The sequence below is a fragment of the Cervus canadensis genome, chromosome 11 (genome assembly GCF_019320065.1).
Source record: "Cervus canadensis isolate Bull #8, Minnesota chromosome 11, ASM1932006v1, whole genome shotgun sequence".
Lineage (NCBI taxonomy): Eukaryota > Metazoa > Chordata > Mammalia > Artiodactyla > Cervidae > Cervus > Cervus canadensis.
In genome coordinates, this window is record NC_057396.1 from 72,092,150 (window position 1) to 72,111,147 (window position 18,998).

At 41.4% G+C, this 18,998-nt stretch overlaps 1 protein-coding gene and 1 pseudogene across 1 annotated transcript; both read right to left on the minus strand.

Annotated features, from left to right (window-relative positions):
* Positions 1–7,397: 7,397 nt before the first annotated feature.
* LOC122450080 (olfactory receptor 4C3-like) lies at positions 7,398–17,531 on the minus strand. The gene is made up of 2 exons (XM_043482223.1): positions 17,455–17,531; positions 7,398–8,260 (listed from the first exon to the last, which is right to left on the minus strand). The coding sequence occupies exon 2, from the start codon at positions 8,220–8,222 to the stop codon at positions 7,398–7,400; it is 825 nt and encodes a 274-aa protein (XP_043338158.1). The 5' UTR covers positions 8,223–8,260; positions 17,455–17,531.
* LOC122450079 lies at positions 14,321–17,538 on the minus strand (annotated as a pseudogene).
* Between the last annotated feature and the right edge of the window lie 1,460 nt (positions 17,539–18,998).

The window sequence follows — 18,998 nt, forward strand, 5'->3', positions numbered from 1 at the left end:
ATTATGGGGATCATTTTGACCTTGAAGATCCCCTGAAAGTGTCCTAGGGAGCCCCAAGGTGCTCTGAAGTACACTTTGAGGAACCGTGACTTAGAATAACTGCAAAAATAACATTCAAAATGGCAACAACCCTAACAAGGATTAAATCTTAGAAAGGCACTGAATAAAATCACATTCATAAGCATTCTAAGTAGTCTGGAGAATCCTATGAACTTCTTCTCAGTCTGTCTTTGAATAAAATAAAATACATGAGATTAAAAAGGAAGCTACTTGTGTATATTAATAAATGTATTTCTATGCACAAAACCCTTGATTAAAGCCCTTGTATGCTTTATTCCCCATTTAGAAGTCCTTTAAGTCTATTCTGTGGTAATAACATTCAAACTCCTATAATTTCTACCAGAGTCCTACAATCCCACTTCCATCTGCCAAACTCCTTACTCATGACACCTTAGTCTTCTGATTTTGAGGGCAAATAGTGACTTAGTCCTCTCAAATCATATTTACTTCTTCATATCTATTGCCTTATCAATACTTCTTAGAAAAATGCCTTATTTCCTTTATAATTGTCAGGTCCCTGAGACCTGGGACTTATTTCTATCCCTCATGGTTTGTTACACAAAATGTGTACTCCATCAGCACTTGCTGAATGATGGATGAATAACAGAGTAATTAAATCCCTTGTTTGTCATGGGTTCATTTACATCTAATGTAAGCTTTTTCTTTGCAGATCTTGGCCACCTGTAATGTTGAACAGTCCTTTTTCAACGACTGGTTCACTGGGCACATGAACTTCCAAATTGAGCACCAGTGAGTAAGAGAAATAGTTCACGATAAAGGGCAAGGGCTGTTACTCATAACTGCCCTCCATATAATCCAGAGCGGAGCAGTAGACTCGCAATCTTAAGGGAAAAAAATGAACCAGGATTCTCTAAAGGATTAACAACAATGTTAAGGAAAGGAAGAAAGAAATGGAGGAAGTGTCACAATTGTGAGTAAATGGAGTGAAATCTTGGAAAAGTATCAGTGACTCAGTTTCCAGAATCCTATGGGCTTAGGAATCTCTTTGCATTTGCTTTGTTGGCAAAACCTAAGAAAAATCAGGACACTTGGGTAACCAACTTGTGTTCAAACTTAACTATGCTATAATTCAAATATTTACTTATCTGTGTCTTTAGAGCCAAGGTTACAAAATAAATGAAGTGGAGTCCCTGCTGCAATTTCTAAATGGTATCTGGAAATACTTCACCAATGGGCCAGTTACAGAGAGGAAATGGGTAGTTCACGCCTTGATGCAAGTTAAAACATTGAGAGTCAGTTTCTCCAGAGTATTAGGGGAGAGGCTTTCCACATTCTCTTTGTCTAAGCCATGTGAGTCTATGATAGTCAAAGAAGGAACAAGACCTTATTTGTCCAAGGAATTTTTTTCCTTCTATTTGTCATATTAGGGCTTGAGAATTTCAGCAAAAAATTACTCATCATAGTTTTGTTAAAGGAGAGGTTTACATCCAAGACTGTCATCTGGCTGACTAATGAAAACTTGGGATTAAAAATCCATCTCTCCTCACTTCTTATTCCTTTCTTGGGACTGTTAGCTATTTACCATGACTTAATATACATTCATCTATTCTTGCTAAGGAAGTTAGAAAGACAGAAACTAAGACAGAGATTAGTAGGGGCAAGGTGGGAGTTTGAGTATCTCCAGATCTCTGGGTAGTTCTAAATGGTAGAAAGTTCTAAATCGTACACTTTCATTTGATCAGGCCAAAAATCAACAGTTGATGGAGCTAAAACATATTCTCTTAATTCTTCCTAAACACCTGCCACCCACAAGGCTTGTAGAGGGTTAAGAGCTAACTCATTTGAAAAGACCCTGATGTTGGGAAAGACTGAAGGCAAGAGGAGAAGGGGACCTTAGAGGATGAGATGGTTAGATGGCGTCACCGATTCAATAACATGAGTTTGGGTAAATTCCGGGAGTTGGGGATGGACAGGGAGGCCGGGCGTGCTGCTGTTCATGGGGTCAGAAAGACTCAGACATGACTGAGTGACTGAACTGAACTGAACTGAAGGGATAAGATGAGTCTTCCAGCAAGTCTTTTAACTTCCGAGAACAAAAGTATTGTGCAAGGTCAAGGTTGGGTCTGTGTGGCTGATCCCATTTTATTTTGTTAAAGGGGAGAGGGAGCTTTGGGTTTCTCTTTAGGTCTGAAAAGATTTATATATCCTCTGTTTCCCTAGTCTGTTTCCCACAATGCCACGCCATAATTACCACAAGGTGGCACCTCTGGTGAAGTCACTGTGTGCCAAGCATGGACTGCCGTATGTGAACAAGCCCATGTTGAAGGCATTTGGAGATACTCTCAGGTAATAACAGTCCCCCAACCCACAGCTCTCATTTCCCTTCACTGCTGGTCCCCAGACTCTTCACTGCTTTATCAATCATCATTCAGTCAATAGTTATTTATTAAGGAACATTCATGTGCCCAGCATGGACAGGAGGCTCTGTAAGGAACAACACTAACAGAGAAACGATAACAGTCATTCCTACCGTTTACCTGCTGCCTTCTAGGTACTTCTTAGTGAAAATACCTTGGTGCCAAACTTAATTACAAGCTTCTTATAAACCAGGGTTCTGTATTATTTGTCTTTGTATCACCCACAAAGCCTTGACATGCTTTAGAACTTAACCAGTAGGAGGGACTCTCCATTCATCTGGATCAGGGTTGAAAACTAAGATGCTTGCAGGGTCTGGTGGGACAGTCAGGGGTGACTCTTCCTATAGGAACTGAGAAGCCACACTCATCCTAAAGTTTGCACAGTTCCCTAGAGAATCCTGTGCCCATCAAATTAACAGCCAAAACCTTGGCTGATTTTTTTTTTATTTTCAGATTAGGAAAAAGAAAAACAGTACCTTATTAATATGAATAAATAAGCCATCAAGGCTAGACCTGGTCAGATCTGACCCCTGAACAGTGATCCATCTTCACTTTCTACCACTGCCCTCCTCCTCAATATACTTTGCTGATGGCTTCCTTGCCCCTCCTTTCTTCCTATAAAAACCTTCCATTTGCACAACCCCTCAGAATTCCCTTCTGCTTACTAACTGGGATATTGCTTGATTCAGAAGTCATTGAATAAAGCCAATGAAATCTTTAAATTTACTCAGTTGAATTTTTGTTTAATAGCTTGTTCAATAAGCTTCCCATAGGAGGACACCAAGGTCTATTACTTTCACAACTTCCCAGATCACTGAGCATGGCGTTAGAATTCAGATGATCAATCCTGTGGATCATGTCGGCCCTGTGCTCACTGGCCACATGAATAAAGATGGCTTAATTGGGCAGACACCCATTTAAACTAAATGACTCATGAGAGTTATGTTAGAATCCTACCTGAAATTCTTCAGTGGATTCCCATTGCCCTTGGAATAAAGTTGCAATCTGCAACCTGGTGATTGTCAGCAGACGACCAGCACCGGCCTTCCTCCAGGAACCCTCTCCCACCTTGTGCCACTCCCTTCCTCAGCTTCAGGCCCAGGCAGCCAAAGCAGGCACAAGGGAAGAATGTCTGACCTCAAATAACACCCAAAACTAAGTCTCCGCACCACCCCCAGGGAACCAAAGGATCAGGACATGACTAGAACTTGAATGCCAGAATCCTTTTAGAAGCGAAGGGTTCTCCGTCCTAGAAGATCCTATGTTGAAGCTTCAACCATATCTTATCCTAAAAGGACAGGTTCCAAAGCCCACTAATTGAAACCTGCTCCACCAACATTTCTGCCAACTCATAATACATCCTCCACAACTCATAATGTTTGATCGAACCCCAGATCAAAGACACAGATTTGAGCCCTTCCCATGTCTCCTTGCCAGTTGGCCTCAAAACACTCTTCTCAAAAGCTGCTGCCATAGTATTGGTTTCTACATGCTTCAAGCAGCGAGCCCTTTGCTTGGCAAAGATTTCAGGGAAGCCTCCCCATTAATTCAAGGCCTCCTTGTGATACGCTGCTACTGCTGCTGCTAAGTCGCTTCAGTCGTGTCCGACTCTGTGCGACCCCATACACAGCAGCCCACCAGGCTCCGCCATCCATGGGATTCTCCGGGCAAGAACACTGGAGTGGGTTGCCATTTCCAGTGAAAAGTGAAAGTGAAGTCGCTCATTCGTGTCCGACTCTTAGCGACCCCATGGACTGTAGCCTACCAGACTCCTCCGTCCATGGGATTTTCCAGGCAAGAGTACTGGAGTGGGGTGTCCTTGTGATATACTCTGTAGTAATTACTAGAGGTATATTTTTACATCCATTTGTGTGATTCCTTAGTCTTCCACTGTAACCTGCAATATCCATAAGAGTAGAGACTGCCTGACATTATAGAGACACTCAATGAAGACATGAAGAAGGAAGGGAGGGAGGGAGGGAGCTGGAGCGGAGAAAGGAAAGAAGGAATTTGTCAACTACAAATTGGCACTTGACAGCTACCTCTACAAGGAATAAATCAAGTGCTGCTGACATTCCATACCCTCTGAAAGGAATTAAGAGTGGAGAATAGGAATGAGGCACTCTGTGCTCTTCGAAAAACTTGCAAGAAAAGCCTTCAGATAGTTAGATATTTTCAGGAGAAGATTTTATGAGCCCAGTTATTACATTTGTTCATATCCAGAAAAGCACTAAACTCATTAATGGTGAATTTGCTCCTCATGACTAGCAGCAAACCTCTGCCAAAATGTGTGCATGGCTGCAGGTTCCCCCTTCACTAAAATCATATACGACACTTACCTCATCCCCTAACAAGACACTGAAATGTTTTCAGAGATAAAAGAACAAAACTGTAAGTCAGGCAGCAGTTGCTCTTTGGAGCAGTTTCTCAGAGCTATCAGAAATGCTGTCTCCCAGGCTGGAGTCCTCATTTTGCTCCAACAAAACCTAACTCACAGCTCTCATGTTGTACGTTTCTTTCAGTCTACAGGAGGAAGGAAGGGAGGGAGGGAGGGAGGAGGCAGGAAGAAAAAGCTGTGTGTAAATGTTGCTGTTGTTCAGCAGAATCGAGAAGTGGATTCGAGATTTTGGGATAACATAGCATGAATTCAACCTGGGAAAAGTTCCCTTTCCCTAGGACTTTTCTCTGATACCCTATTTCCTTGAAAGCCTCCCTCCTTTCGATAAAATCAGGTAGTAAAAAAATTGCTTACATTTTCCGTCGGGCATTAGATAAGGGTGAATGATTGGATTAGAAGTCAGGAACCTCAGTCCAAATTTCAGCTCCTCAGTACCCTACCATGAAATTAGCCATGGCTCTCACACATTGCCTCGATCCTTAAAATAGGTGAGTGTATAATATTATCTGGCCTATTTGCATCAATGCATTGTTTGGACAGACAAATAAAGTAAGGTAAATAGAATACTTTCATAAGCCAGGAACACTCATTCAAATGCTGGTTGTTATTATTAATGTAATGAGGGTTCCTCCCATCCTGGACCATCAAAATCAAGAGCAGGTACAAGGTCAAATAGATTCTCAGGACAGAAAGACACTGAACCATCTCAATGGTGAAGAGGGCACATTTCCTTCAATGAGAGGATTATGAGCACAAGTGAGACCATGATTTCTCCTATCACAACAGGTAACACCTGGGAGCCACCTTCCACTTCTGACTTTACTCAGTCCCCTGGAACCAGCAGCCAGATCTCAAGCCAGAGGATTAGTGAGCCATGGGCTCCAGTTTCCCAACTTCCAATTAACCATGTGAGTGCACAACTCTTTAGTGGAAACCATGCCAAATCTATCACTTGTTGCTTAAACAATATATTGTAAAGGATTTTCTCGACTATTGTGAGGCTGTCACGGCTAACGCCATGACAGGCAGCCTAGATTAGGAGTAGGCCTGGTTTCCCGGGGTAACATAATTATCAGGCCACCTGGAGCCAGCCAATCAACATGTGCCTAGCAAGAAAAAGGGAACCTATCAGGGGAAAGCTGAAAGCCCACAAGGATTGGGCCAATAAAAATTGCCTTGCAACTGTGTAACCAATCCGCTTGCTCCAACTACCTGATTGTACCCAATAAATACCCTAGAGAACTGGGGCTCAGGGCCTTTTCGCCCTCACACCCTTGGTGAGGGCGGGAGGCCCTGGCTCGAGTCAGTAATAAATTCCCCTATTGCAAGTTGCATTGTCTCGAGGAGTCTTCTTTCCTGATTGGGGATCCGGACTATGGGCAGGACAATAGGAGTCCACACTTCTAAAGGGTGCAGCTTGGGATGGATATGGTCAGAGTTTCATTCCTCTCATTCCAGGAAAGGAATGAAATGAACATGGGTGCATGTTTTAAACTTTCAGAACACTAGGATCCCTTAGAGTTTGAAAGAGAAAGAGTCAGTAAATATATAAGGAAATGTCACTTTCCATCATTTGTTGAAAAATAAGCCCTTCTGTTCTAAATGAAGTATGTATTTCAAACTTTAAATAGATACAGAAAAGTGAAAGGAAGCAGCCTCTTTATGGAAGGTTACAGAAGGTTGAAGTAGAAATAGCAGCTAAATTTAGGGGGCCATATGTGCCATAAATTGGATTAAAAACTTTACATAGATTGTTTAATTTAATTCTTATGATAATTCTTTGGGCATGTTTATTTTATGTCTATTTTCAAGGCAAGCACCAGAGGCTTATAAAGGTTTTGTCACTTGCTCTAGTTTGTGCCGTGAAGAAGTATGGGAAAAGAGACTCAAACTCAGGTGGGTCTGTCTCCAGAACTGAGATCTCACCCTCTGCTGTACTGTAGTAACTGTACTACTGATGCTGTAAATGGTGATGAGAAGGAAGAGAAGCCAGACTTGCATGCACACAGACTACTACATATGGCTGTGAGTGAAGTTATTTGCTTTAAGGGTTTTGCCTCTCATTTCTATAACTCAATTGATTATCACACAAACTCCAATGATGTCAGCATAGATCGCCATTTAAAGATCAGTAAGACAGATCAAAAATAACTGATTCTGAGTTTTGTTTCAGGCAGTTCAAAGCTAGATAATTTTAATGAATCAATTAACCACATCAATAGATATGGTTTCTTCATTTCTAAAACAAGAATAATAATCATTCATGCCATATGCATTTCATACAGTTGTTTTATTATCAAATTAGGCCATTCATATGAAGGTCTGAGTAAATCATAAAGTCTGTGAAGATGAAAGGATGGATAAGATGGATTAAGATGTACACAGCAATAAGGAACAGGTTTTGGTTTGTTCCTCTTTCCAAAAAAAGTCATTTTATTTCCTACTTTCCAACTTATTAGCTACATTTAAGATCTCACTGTGTGGAGAACTTTGTCACGGCTTCTTCACCTCCTCATTGCTCAGAGTGTAATGAGTGGATTCAACATAGGAGTCAGGATACCCTAAAACACTGGCATGTTTTTGTCTATAGACAAAGTAGATGATGGACGCATGTAGGTAAACATACAGGGCACGAAGAACACGGCAACAGCCGTGAAGTGGGCCCCGCAGGTGGAGGGGGCTCTGAGCCTCCCCTCTGCACTGTGGGACCTCAAGGAGCGCAGGATGACGGGGACCTCAAGGAGCGCAGCCAGCAGGAGGAAGTTCAGCACGCAGCTCACGCCGCTGTTGGCCACCACCAGCAGGCCGATGACAGAGGTGTCGGTGCAGGCAAGTTCCAGCAAGGGGTACAAGTCACAGACAAAGTGATTGATCACGTGAGGCCCGCAGAAGGGCAACTGCAGGACCAGCAGGAGCTGAGCCAGGGAGTGCAGGAAGCCCCCCAGCCAAGCCAGCCCCACCAGCAGGGCACAGAGATGCCGGGTCATGACGGCCGTGTAGTGCAGGGGCTTGCAGATGGCCACGTAGCAGTCATAGGCCATCACCGTGAGCAGGATGATCTCAGCACCTTCAAAAACATGAGCTCCAGAGAGCTGAGCCATGCAGCCCTCATAGGAGATGGCTCTCCCCTCCTGCAAGGAGTCAGCTATGAGTCTAGGGGCCGTAGAAGAAGAATAACAGGTATCAGTAAAGGACAGGTTGGCCAGGAAAAAATACACAGGGGAAACCAGGGTGGGCCTAAAGGTGATGGTGATCACGATGAGAATATTGCCACAAGCTGTGATCCCATATATGGTCAAAAAGGCCACAAAGAGCACTCTTTGTGCTTCTGGGTTCTGTGAGAGTCCCAGCATGAAAAATTCTGTGACATTGTATGGTATTTCCATATAGTCCAAGGACACTGAGGATGCAAGTCCAGTATTTCCTATAAAGTCAAGAGAGAAACAAAATGTTACAAGATTTCCTTTGACCAAACCCACTTCTCTTTACCCCTCTTAACCCTTTCTGTTCCAAAATTTGTGTACCAGTTCATCCTGTTAACAACAAAATGTAAGCATGTCTGTTAACTTTAGCATCACTGGGTAATAGATACCTAAGTTATTGTATGAAAATAATTATTTAATTATCTAGAATTTATTTTGTTAAGTGGAACATTTGGTGGACATCGATTTTCTAACTTGACCAGAGAACATCTCTGACAGTTTTCAGTGGGGTTCCACATAGATACAACAGCTCTCAAGAAACCCATGAATATTTAGGATCTTCTGAAATCTCTGCATGCATAGTTCATACCCTTTGAAGTAACTCTTTCTTCTTTGCAGTGAGGTTTGCTACATTTTCTGTTATGCTTCCAATAGTAGCAGAAATTGATGCAAAGCAAACTGAAGTAGAGTAGGGAGACGTTGACTTTGTTGCAGCTGGAGACGCCCCAGTTCTCTGTTTCTCTGCTTGTTCATTTACTCCCACTTCTGCCTCTGCTGCGGGCAGTATCATGTATAAGTTAAATTACTCTTCCCCCTTGCTTCACACATTATATGAATGTCTGGGCTTTACTTTCTCTGGACCTGGCGAAATCCTTCTAGTTAAAGGCTTCCAGTCCTCCTACAGTCTACAGGGATGAGTCAAAGTTAAAAAAAAAAAGTGACCAGCAGTGAAAGATTCTATGATTATCCACCTATTCACTACATAAAGGAAGCTACAGGAGGAGGGAGAAGAGATACTCTGTCTTGACCAATGTCCTTGTAAATTATAATCTCATCTGACAAAACATTCCTACTCATGCTTTATTCTCCTAATTATATTAAGGAAATGTCTGTGCTAGTCTAAGTTTTGATTAAACAAAAACTGTCACTCATCCTACCCACCAACCATCTATTATTTTCCTGGAAACATAAATCTTCTTAAAGTAACTAAATCTCCCAACTTGCTGAGGATGATATGAATAAAAGGAGAATCATTGAGTGTCAGAGGAAGAGACGCACAAATCTAAGAAATGCTGGAGAGAAGATTCTTGTGTTGATCAGGAAGCTGCACACTCTCTTCCTAAGCCTGGTTACAAAGGCAAATACAGTTTGCAGGAAACACATCTGACTGCGACCTTTTCAGAGGACGACATTATGGCCAAGAGTGTATGGCCACCTGTGTAACAGTCTTTGCAAGCACTGTCCTAAGTGCTTTAAATATATAAGCTCATTTATATATTATATAAGCTCATAACATCCCCATAAGATAGATTATTATTTTTCTCCTCATTTCTTCAGAGGAAGAAAGGGAGAGGCACATTTAGAAACTTACAGAAGCATACTCAGCTAATAAGTTGCAGAGTTAAGACTTGCACCCAGGCAGTTCTGCTATAGAACTGTGGGCTTCACCGTAGTATCCTGACACATAAACTCACTTAAGTTTGAATATTTCCAGTACCATTTATTTTCCGTGTAATCATGGACAGTTTCTCAAAGCCTCAGTGTTCTTATCTATAAAATGAAAATAAGAGTAGCTACGCCCTGAGTCTGCAAAGAGCGGTCAATGTAAACAGTGCATGTAAGTGTTTGTACAGAGCCTGGATATGATAGCCACTCCAGCAATGGTATTGCTGAGGTCACCGTCATCAATGCCATGGACAACAACTTACATTTACTGGATCTGAGGGCACAAGTATGTCATCAGGTGTTTTGTCTTCGTTTTTGTTCTTTTACATCCTAACATCGTGAAATGGTGGGCCTGGGCGAGTTATTAAAGGGTCACCTAGACCAGCTCCAAGCATATCAACGCAAATATCACTGTTTCATGTGCTTAAACTCCTGCATGAGATTAAAGTTGCTTTTCTCATTTAGGCAGATCTCAGACTGGGGAAGTACTGTTGATTGCAGGAATGCATCTGAGCTGAAAGTTTCTTAGACTAGTATTAGGAGAAAACCCCAAAGGGCATCATTCATTCATAAGCAGCTGAGAATTTGTTCCATTGTCCATTTCCCTCTTATTTCCTGAAAAACCCTACGGCATTTAAAACCACCCTTTCCAGTTGGCTCTGTTTTAAAGGTAGTGGATTTAAGACTCAGAAAGATGCGGTGCAGACTGTCCGAAGTTGAACTGATGGTTCGTGGTGGAGGTGCAGCTGGAACCCAGGTCACTCGACACTCCAGGCTCTGTGCTTTCCAACATCACCACCCGCTTCCAATATCTACTTTCTCTATCATTGACAAGCCATGCTGTGGCTCACGTTAGGGAGAAAAGCCTTGAAACAAAATAGCTGGCTTGTCGTCCCTGCTTTCTACTAACAATGCTCGTCAACATGGTCTCAGAAACACTTTCTCTTGCCACTGAAAAAGGTGACTTATAAGGTGGGTGTGATAACACGGTGATTATCACTGCTAGGTTTCTCTGAAGACTAATGCTCTCCCCGCAGCATCACTTGCTGAAACAGTTCTGGGGCTTGGTTTTGCCTCATTCACAGGTTAGAACACAATGTGGTGCCATCGTTAATTAATCCCTTTGAATGCAGTTTTGGTCTCACAAGGAAGAGACTTTCACCTTACTTCCTAAAAGTGCCCAGTGTCCTTCTAGTGTCTAGAGAGAGTCCACAAGTTGTCAGGAGGAAAAGGGAGTTAGGATATTTCAGGAACAGATATTGGAGGGTTCGTGTCTTTAGGAAAATTGCTGACTGGACAGCAAGTACAAAAATTAATAGCATTTACTGATCATCTTCGAGTTCTAAGTGCAGGTCCTAGGCGCTTTCACATATAGTATCCTTTGTCGTTTACTCCCTAAGTTGTGTCTGACTCTTTGCGACCCCACGGACTGTAATCCACAGGCTCCTCTGTCCATGGAATTCTCCAGGCAGGAATACTGGAGTGGTTTGCCATTTCCTTCTCCAGGGGATTTCCCCAACCCAGGGATCGAACCCAGGTCTCCTGCATTGCATGTGACTCCTTACTGCTGAGCCACCGGGGAGGCCATATATTACACAAAACAATGTTAAATAAATATGAACATTACTGTACTTACTGGGCTTTAATAAGAATTAAATAGCAAAAGAAAAGCTCTTTGCACAGAGTAAACACACAAATAAGAAAAACTGTCATAATTATCTTTTTTACACTAGCATTGATTTTTTGATGTTTACCCCATCCTAAGGGTAGGTTCACCATTATGTTCAAATAAAGAAATATTTTAGACAGAGGTTTTCTCAGCTTGAGGCTTAAAGAAAGTCATAAATTAAGGTCAGAAATCTGTTGCCTCCCAAACACATAGAATGAGTGCTCAGGTCAAGACTTTATTCACAGAAAGGGCTTAGTAAACAGCTGTTGTCGTCAGCGTTACCAGTATCATCGTCACCCTCACCACCTTTTTTCCTACATCATTCTGTGACATTCCATGTTTCTTGGGAACTACAACTAGATGCTTAAAAGATAATTTTGAGTTTTTAAATACACAGTTGCTTATATATATATTGTTTTCAAAATAATCACTCATTATGGCAAAATATCTATTGTTTAAAGCCTTTATAAATACAGCGAGAGCTAACCTGATAATAACAGCTTAAGAACACTAGAAATGCAATGCTGGCATCAGCTTATGTTCAAATTCCTGGTTGGGAACTCTCCTGAAAACAAGTTTCTGAAGTCTTCTCCATAAATCACAAACTCTGTGCAGAGATGGATCTCTTGGTCTCTCCAACTGAGCTCTCCCTTTTTCTCTTTCTTCCAGAGGATGGAAACAGGATAAAAGGATTCATTACCAGTGAGAGCTTCTGAAATAAGTGCTGCTCAAGCTTCCCTGGTAGCTCAGCTGGTAAAGAACCCGCCTGCAACGCAGAAGACCCTGGTTTGATTCCTGGGTTGGAAAGACCCACTGGAGAATGGATAGGCCCCCCACTCTGGTATTCTTGGGCTTCCCTGGTGGTTCAGCCAATAAAGAAGCCACCTGAAATGTGGGACACATGGGTTTGATCGCTGGATTGGGAAGATCCCCTGGAGGAGGGTACTGGCTACCCATTCCAGTATTCTGGCCTGGAGAATTCCATGAACTGTATAGTCAATGGGGTCGCAAAGAGTCAGACGTGACTGAGTGACTTTCACTTTCAAACATCTCATAGTTGATCCCACCGACTCTCCCATTTGTCACTACAGAGATATTTAAGTGCAGTTTAATCCCAGAATAGGGAGTTGGTGAGGCACTCGCTCTCAACATTCAGAGAACTTTTTATTGGCTGAGATGACACATTTTGGAGTGAAGTGAGGCTGGGATGGACGTTTGGTCTCCCTACCATCCTGGTTAGTGAATAACAGTAGCGGTGCTCTTGGGCTCCTCTGGTAGGAACCACTGTTCCCAGCATAGTTTATGCTCTTGTGGAATCTCTGAAAGTTGAAATGAAGTCTGAGCAATTTTTTTTTCTCATTTATTTTTATTAGTTGGAGGCTAATTACTTTACAATATTGTAGTGGTTTTTGCCATCCATTGACATGAATCAGCCATGGATTTACATGTGTTCCCCATCCTGATCCCCCCGCCCACCTGCCTCCCCATCATCCCTCTGGGTCATCCCAGTGCACCAGCCCTGAGCACTTGTCTCATGCATCCAACCTGTGCTGGTGATCCAAGCAATTTTTGTTCATTTTAGCTGACTCAGTTTTCCACTTGAAGTCATTTAATCTGCACAATTTAAGGAAGCATGTAATGTTATTTTCCTATTTGTTGTTGTTGCTTAGCTGAGATGTTGTGCCTGACTCTTTGCAGCCCCACGGACTGTAGCCCACCAACGGTCCGTGGGATTTCTCAGGCAAGAACACTGGAGTGAGTTGCCAAGTCCTCCCTCCCCAGGGGATCTTCCCAACCCAGGGATCGAACCTATGTCTCCTGCTTGGCAGGCATTCTTTACTACTGAGCCACCTGGGAAATTCTATTTTCTTCTTATTAAAGATGAAAAAAATAGAAAGGTGAAACAATTTGCTAACATTTACTGGAATAATTAATGCTGGAGACAATAAGAGAAATTAAGCCTATTTGGTCCAAAGCACTTAATCTCTGACTATTGTAGAATCTCTTAGAATTTCATTATGTACATGGTATGGATTCTTTACTCAAGCTCAGATTTGTGATTTTGTGCTGTTCCATGACAGCTCCATGACTTGTTCTTAAATCACTGGAAATTTCCTATAACCACTGTTTTGTCTTCAGAATCTTCTTTTCCTTTGTCTGTGTCTAAAACCAGACTTTAATGTATAGATATTTTCTGCCTTAGCTCTATGGACTTTATTAATTATGTTTATTTTATGCCATCCAATTCTGTTTCTAATTCTTTTTGTAAACTCTTGTATACTACAGGGAATGATGAAATGTAATTTTCAAAAAGTACTTTTGTGTGCAAATGTTATCTTTGTGGGATTGTGATGAGTAAGAATTTCTTTTTATTGCTGTGTTTATTTTATTTATAAACCTCTCAAACCTGGAAAGATCAGGAAAAGCGTATAAATGTACTTTTTGAAAATTTATTTACTACTGTTCTGTCCCTTTTTCATGCGTAGTTGTTTTCCCTCTTTTAAAATAAAACTTCACTCTAGCTATGGTGCTGGGTATAATGAGTGTTCAAGAATATTGCTGTTGATCTGTCTCATACCCACAGTCAGGGCAACATTATGACTTTTGTGGACCCTTGGTACTTTTATCTTCTTGGGTCTTCTCCTCCATCAAAATGTGAAAAATTATCTTTTCTGACTGCATTGCTATATAGATGACTATAATCTAAGCTGCATTTGGATTATATGAATTTCTTTCTTTCTGTTGTAAAAGAAATGAAAACACTTCATGGCCTCGTAAGACTATCATGGGCTCTTGGCACTGTCTCTACTATGGCCTCTGAATACCAACCCTGGCTTACAATGCGTGAGCCCCTGGAGATGACTGATCCAGACAGGAGAATCTTCCCAGTTCAATCAATTAAGAAGGGGAGAAAATTTCTGTAAAACATCACTAGATTTTTCTTTTTTTGCCTAAATACTCCACACAAGGTTTATTCATCACCAGTTTTCATTATTTGTCCCCAGAGCTTCTTCATGACGTTTTTCACTTCTGCATTTCTCAGGGTGTAGATTAAAGGGTTCAGCATAGGAGTTACTATGGTGCAAAACACAGTCACAGCTTTGTCAGTGGAAGGCGGTCGTGGGTCTGAGGAAGAGGAATGAACAAGGAACAAAGAATAAGACGACGACTGTGACGTGAGAGGCACAGGGGGACAGGGCCTCGCGACGCCCTTCAGAGCTGTGGGTTCTCAGGGAGCGCAGGATGACAGCGTAGGAAGCCACCAGCATTGAGAAAGTCAGCAAACACAGTGACCCACTGTTGGCAGAAAGCAGGGGCCCCAGAGTGTGCGTGTCTGTGCAGGCTAGCTCCAGGAGAGGTATTAAATCACACATGAAATGGTCAGTGACATGGGGGCCACAGAATGGTAACTGAACCAGGAACAAAATCTGGATCCCTCCATGGAGAAAGCCTGAAGCCCCAGCCATTCCAGCCAGGGAAGCACACACAGGCCGACTCGTGACGGTCATGTGGTGCAGGGGCTTACCGATGGCTGCACAGCGGCCGTAGGCCATGACAGTCAACAAGACAATCAGCTCCAGCAAAGAAGTGTTCAGCAAAGACCTGAGTCATGCAGCCACTGAAGGAAATGGTGTTCTTTCCAGAGACCAAGTCAAAGATCAGCTTGGGTGCTATGGAGGAAGAGTAGAAGCCGTCTATCATGGACAAATAGGACAGAAAATAGTACATAGGAGAACCGAGGGCTGGGCTGGTGAAGATGGTGACTGAGATGAGCAGGTTACCTGCCAATGTGATCAAGTAGATGATTAAAAACACAGCAAATAAGAGTGTCTGCAGTCCTGGATTCTGGGTCAGGCCCAGGAGGATGAATTCTGTTACATTGCTCATCCTCTCCATCAATTCATCTTGAGTTGTTATTAGCACATGGTTGATCTGAAAAGATCACAGTATTTCTGAGTGATGGTATTTTAAATTTGATAGAAAATATTTCATCGTCTCTTTAGCCCAAGTCCCTGAGACTGGTGGAGCTACTCCTTTCACTTACCTCTGATATTTTACAACTAGCTGGAAAGAAGAATGGGAGGAGTTTGAATCTCTCCTGATTCATATAATTTAAATATATTGTGACAATACCTTATAAATACCACAATAAAAGCAAGATTTTTTTAATGAATATTGACATGCAGTTAACTTCTAAATTTTCTTTTTAGCTCTGAATGTCTCACAGATAGCTTTCTTTTGCTCTGGGGGACAAATTTCATTGACAATTCTTTGTAAAATTATATTAATGCTTGTCTATTAGAATGAATATTCATAGGTATATGGACACAATATTTTAAAAATTAACTTTGTATCAGACATGAAAAGTACCAATCAAACCTTACTCATACCAGCTGTGTTCTGTGACCCATTATTCCTTTTTTTCACATTAATGCACATGCACACGCAGAGGCAGAGCTGCAGATGGAGTTTTTGTCCCTCAAAATGCAAATTCACTCAACAGCCCCGGATGTTGTGTCTGGCTCAATAAGACAGTTATGCTCACTCTTTCCACATCTTTGAATGTGAACATGTAAGTGATGCAAAGTTCCCTGAAACGTTCTCAATATTTCTGAAATGAACTTTCTGTGCAATTGTTCTTTCATCGCACATAGAATAATGCTCTGGGTTAGTTATATTACCCTACTCACATCTTGTTATGAAGTGATATAAGTCAACAAGTTTTCCTGAGTTTCCTATTGACCAGACAAAAATGTTAGGACCACCTGAAATAATACAATTTCCCCTTCTGGAATAAGTTTTATCAATTAAGATGAACTTGAAATTTTCATTACTAATGTAAAAATATTGAATATATATAAGAATGCATTCTTTTTCTTGGGGAGTGAGCCTGTATATAGGTTTTCAAGATAGACTACACATTGTTGAAACCAAGATTATAAGTTATTTTATTCATTATCTTTCTTCTTCTCTTCTTTCCCCAATCCTTGCCAAAACCATAACCACATATTTTTTCCTCAAAAATTTCTGGGCACAGAAGTCAGCATCATGATCTCTCAGGTTTCAGTAAAGATGAGGTAAGATAGTTTAGAGTTTTCAGGAAAGTTTATGCCTGAGCTGTTTTTCTCTCTCCATGACTCCAATGATGGTGACTATGGCCAATCATTCTTTAAAGATTTAACTCACAAATCCTGACTTCAATGTGGTAGCATGGAAGTCATGAAAAGAGGAAAGAATTTTTAATAATTACAGAGATCTTCAGGATCAGTCTACTTAGTGAGGCATAAATGTTAATCCCAATCTTGTACAAGTGGCTTTAGTGGTTCTCAACATCATCTTGCTTGGGAACATTCCAGACAATATTTCCTATTGACATTTTCAAGTCATTGTGTCCAAATTCATTTTTAGAGAGAAAGGCTAAGTTTCAATTTACAGAATCTAACTACAAATATTATTTCAGTGAAATGAAATTGGCTAAGTTAACCTTCTTAAATTTTGGGGAAAAGAATTAGTTATCACTAACTTGGATCATTTGGTTGTGGATTCCTCAGTTTCTAGATTAAACCCGGACATCGCTTTCTTCCCACCAGGCATTTGCCCCACAGCTGTAGATAGACTGTAAACTAAGGAGGAGGACAGTGGAATTCTTCTGTCTCTAGACAACTCTCCCATTTTCTGGATTTACTCAGAAAACAAGCTGCTTTAGTTAGGAAACTTTGATAGCTTTCAGATTTAATTTTAACTCACTTTCTGGGCTTATTATGAGATTATAAATGCACCTTCAAAACATATATTATTCAAATGTATACATCAAATTATTCAAATTTGATTCTTCAAAGTAAGAAAAAACTTGTATATGAAATTGTAGAATGTATGTGAAAGTGAAAGTATTAGTCGCTTAGTTGTGTTCAACTCTTTGTGACCCCATGGATTGTAGCCCACCAGGCTCCTCTATCTGTGGAATTCTCCAGACAAGAATACTGGAGTGGGTTGCCATTTCCTCCTCCAGGGGGTCTTCCTGACTCCATGGATCGAGCTCCTTTATTCCTGATTTAAGCCCTTCTTCTAACTCATACTGACCTTGGGAGCAGGGTCTCCCGAACAGACCTTCACCTTGTTGATGAATGGCTCTGTGGCTGTTATTTACTTCAAGGTCCTTGTTTGTAATTCTTTCTTCACTGACTCTAGAGAAATGTTTAAATAGAATTTCAAAACAGCTCAGGGCTTGGTAATACATTGACCTCCCAAGTCCTCAGAGGATTAGTAATTGGCTCTGTTGGAATCTTTGCTAAAGCATCAGCCAAGGACTTTTTTTTTGCTCCTGTTTGACTTGCACAAACAACATTAGAGACGAGCTTTAGAAATGCTGTTGAGCTTTGGTTAAAAATATACTTCTGGCCATGGGCTTCCCTGCTGGCTCAGGTGGTGAAGAATCTGCCTGCAATGCAGGAGACGTTGTTGATCCCTGGGTTGGGAAGGTCCCCCAGAGAAGGGAATGGCTATCCACTCCAGTGTTCTTGCCTGGACATGACTGAGTCACACACACTTCTGGCTGTAGTTTAGGAGGAAACTTAGGTAAGGTAAGTGCAAAGCTTGGTATTAGGATTTTGTTGCTCATTTTGATGTTGGTGACCTTGCCAAAGGATATATGGGGTGATTTTAGGCATAGGTCAGAGTTCAGAGGATGGATTTCTCTCTGAAAACATGAGTGTTTGGTACAATATGGTTAACCTCAGAGTAGAAATGCCAGTCTGGGCCAGATTACCTTTGGACATTGTGACATGTTTATTAGTGACTGACCGAGGAGACTTAAATAGCAGGTTCCCAGCTCCCAATTAAAAAAAAAAAAAAATCAGGACAGTGGGACAGACTGAGAGTGAGGGTGGCCACTAACAGAAGCAGCATCGTTAACTGTTGAGAACAGAACTGAAAGCATTGCTTCTCTCTCTGTTCTGAACTCCAGGAATGCATCAGTTTGGTTTAAAGTTAAAGGCAGGTGAGAAAGAAACATGATTCTGTGCAGAGTTCCAGCCAGCTCTTCATCACCTCAAAGCTGAGGGAGAGAAGACTGCAGTGGAGCATCCTTTCGAGTAATTTAAAAGTCATGAACATTTAAACTATCTCTGGGATGAGTACTTAGGTGACAGAGTCTCATGGTGTGTTATAGAGCTTGTAGCTCTGCCACACACAGAGAGAACCACAGGAATGTATAGTGATTTTACTGCACTCTATGCTTTCTTGGAGTAGCCTTTGAAAAAAGTCATGCTCAGCCAAGCATGTGTGTATAAAGACATCCAGAGGGAAAGAATACAAACACTACAGAAAGCATTCTGTTTTATTTTTAATTTTTTTCCCATTTATTTTTATTAGTTGGAGGCTAATTACTTTACAATAATGTAGTGGTTTTTGCCATACATTGACATGAATCAGCCATAGATTTACATGTCTCACCTACCTTTAACTTTAAACCAAACTGATGCATTCCTGGAGCTCAGAACAGAGAGAGAAGCAATGCTTTCAGTTCTGTTCTCAACAGTTAACGATGCTGCTTCTGTTAGTGGCCACCCTCACTCAGTCTGTCCCACTCCCCTGATTTTTTTTTTTAATTGTCATAAAACACATAT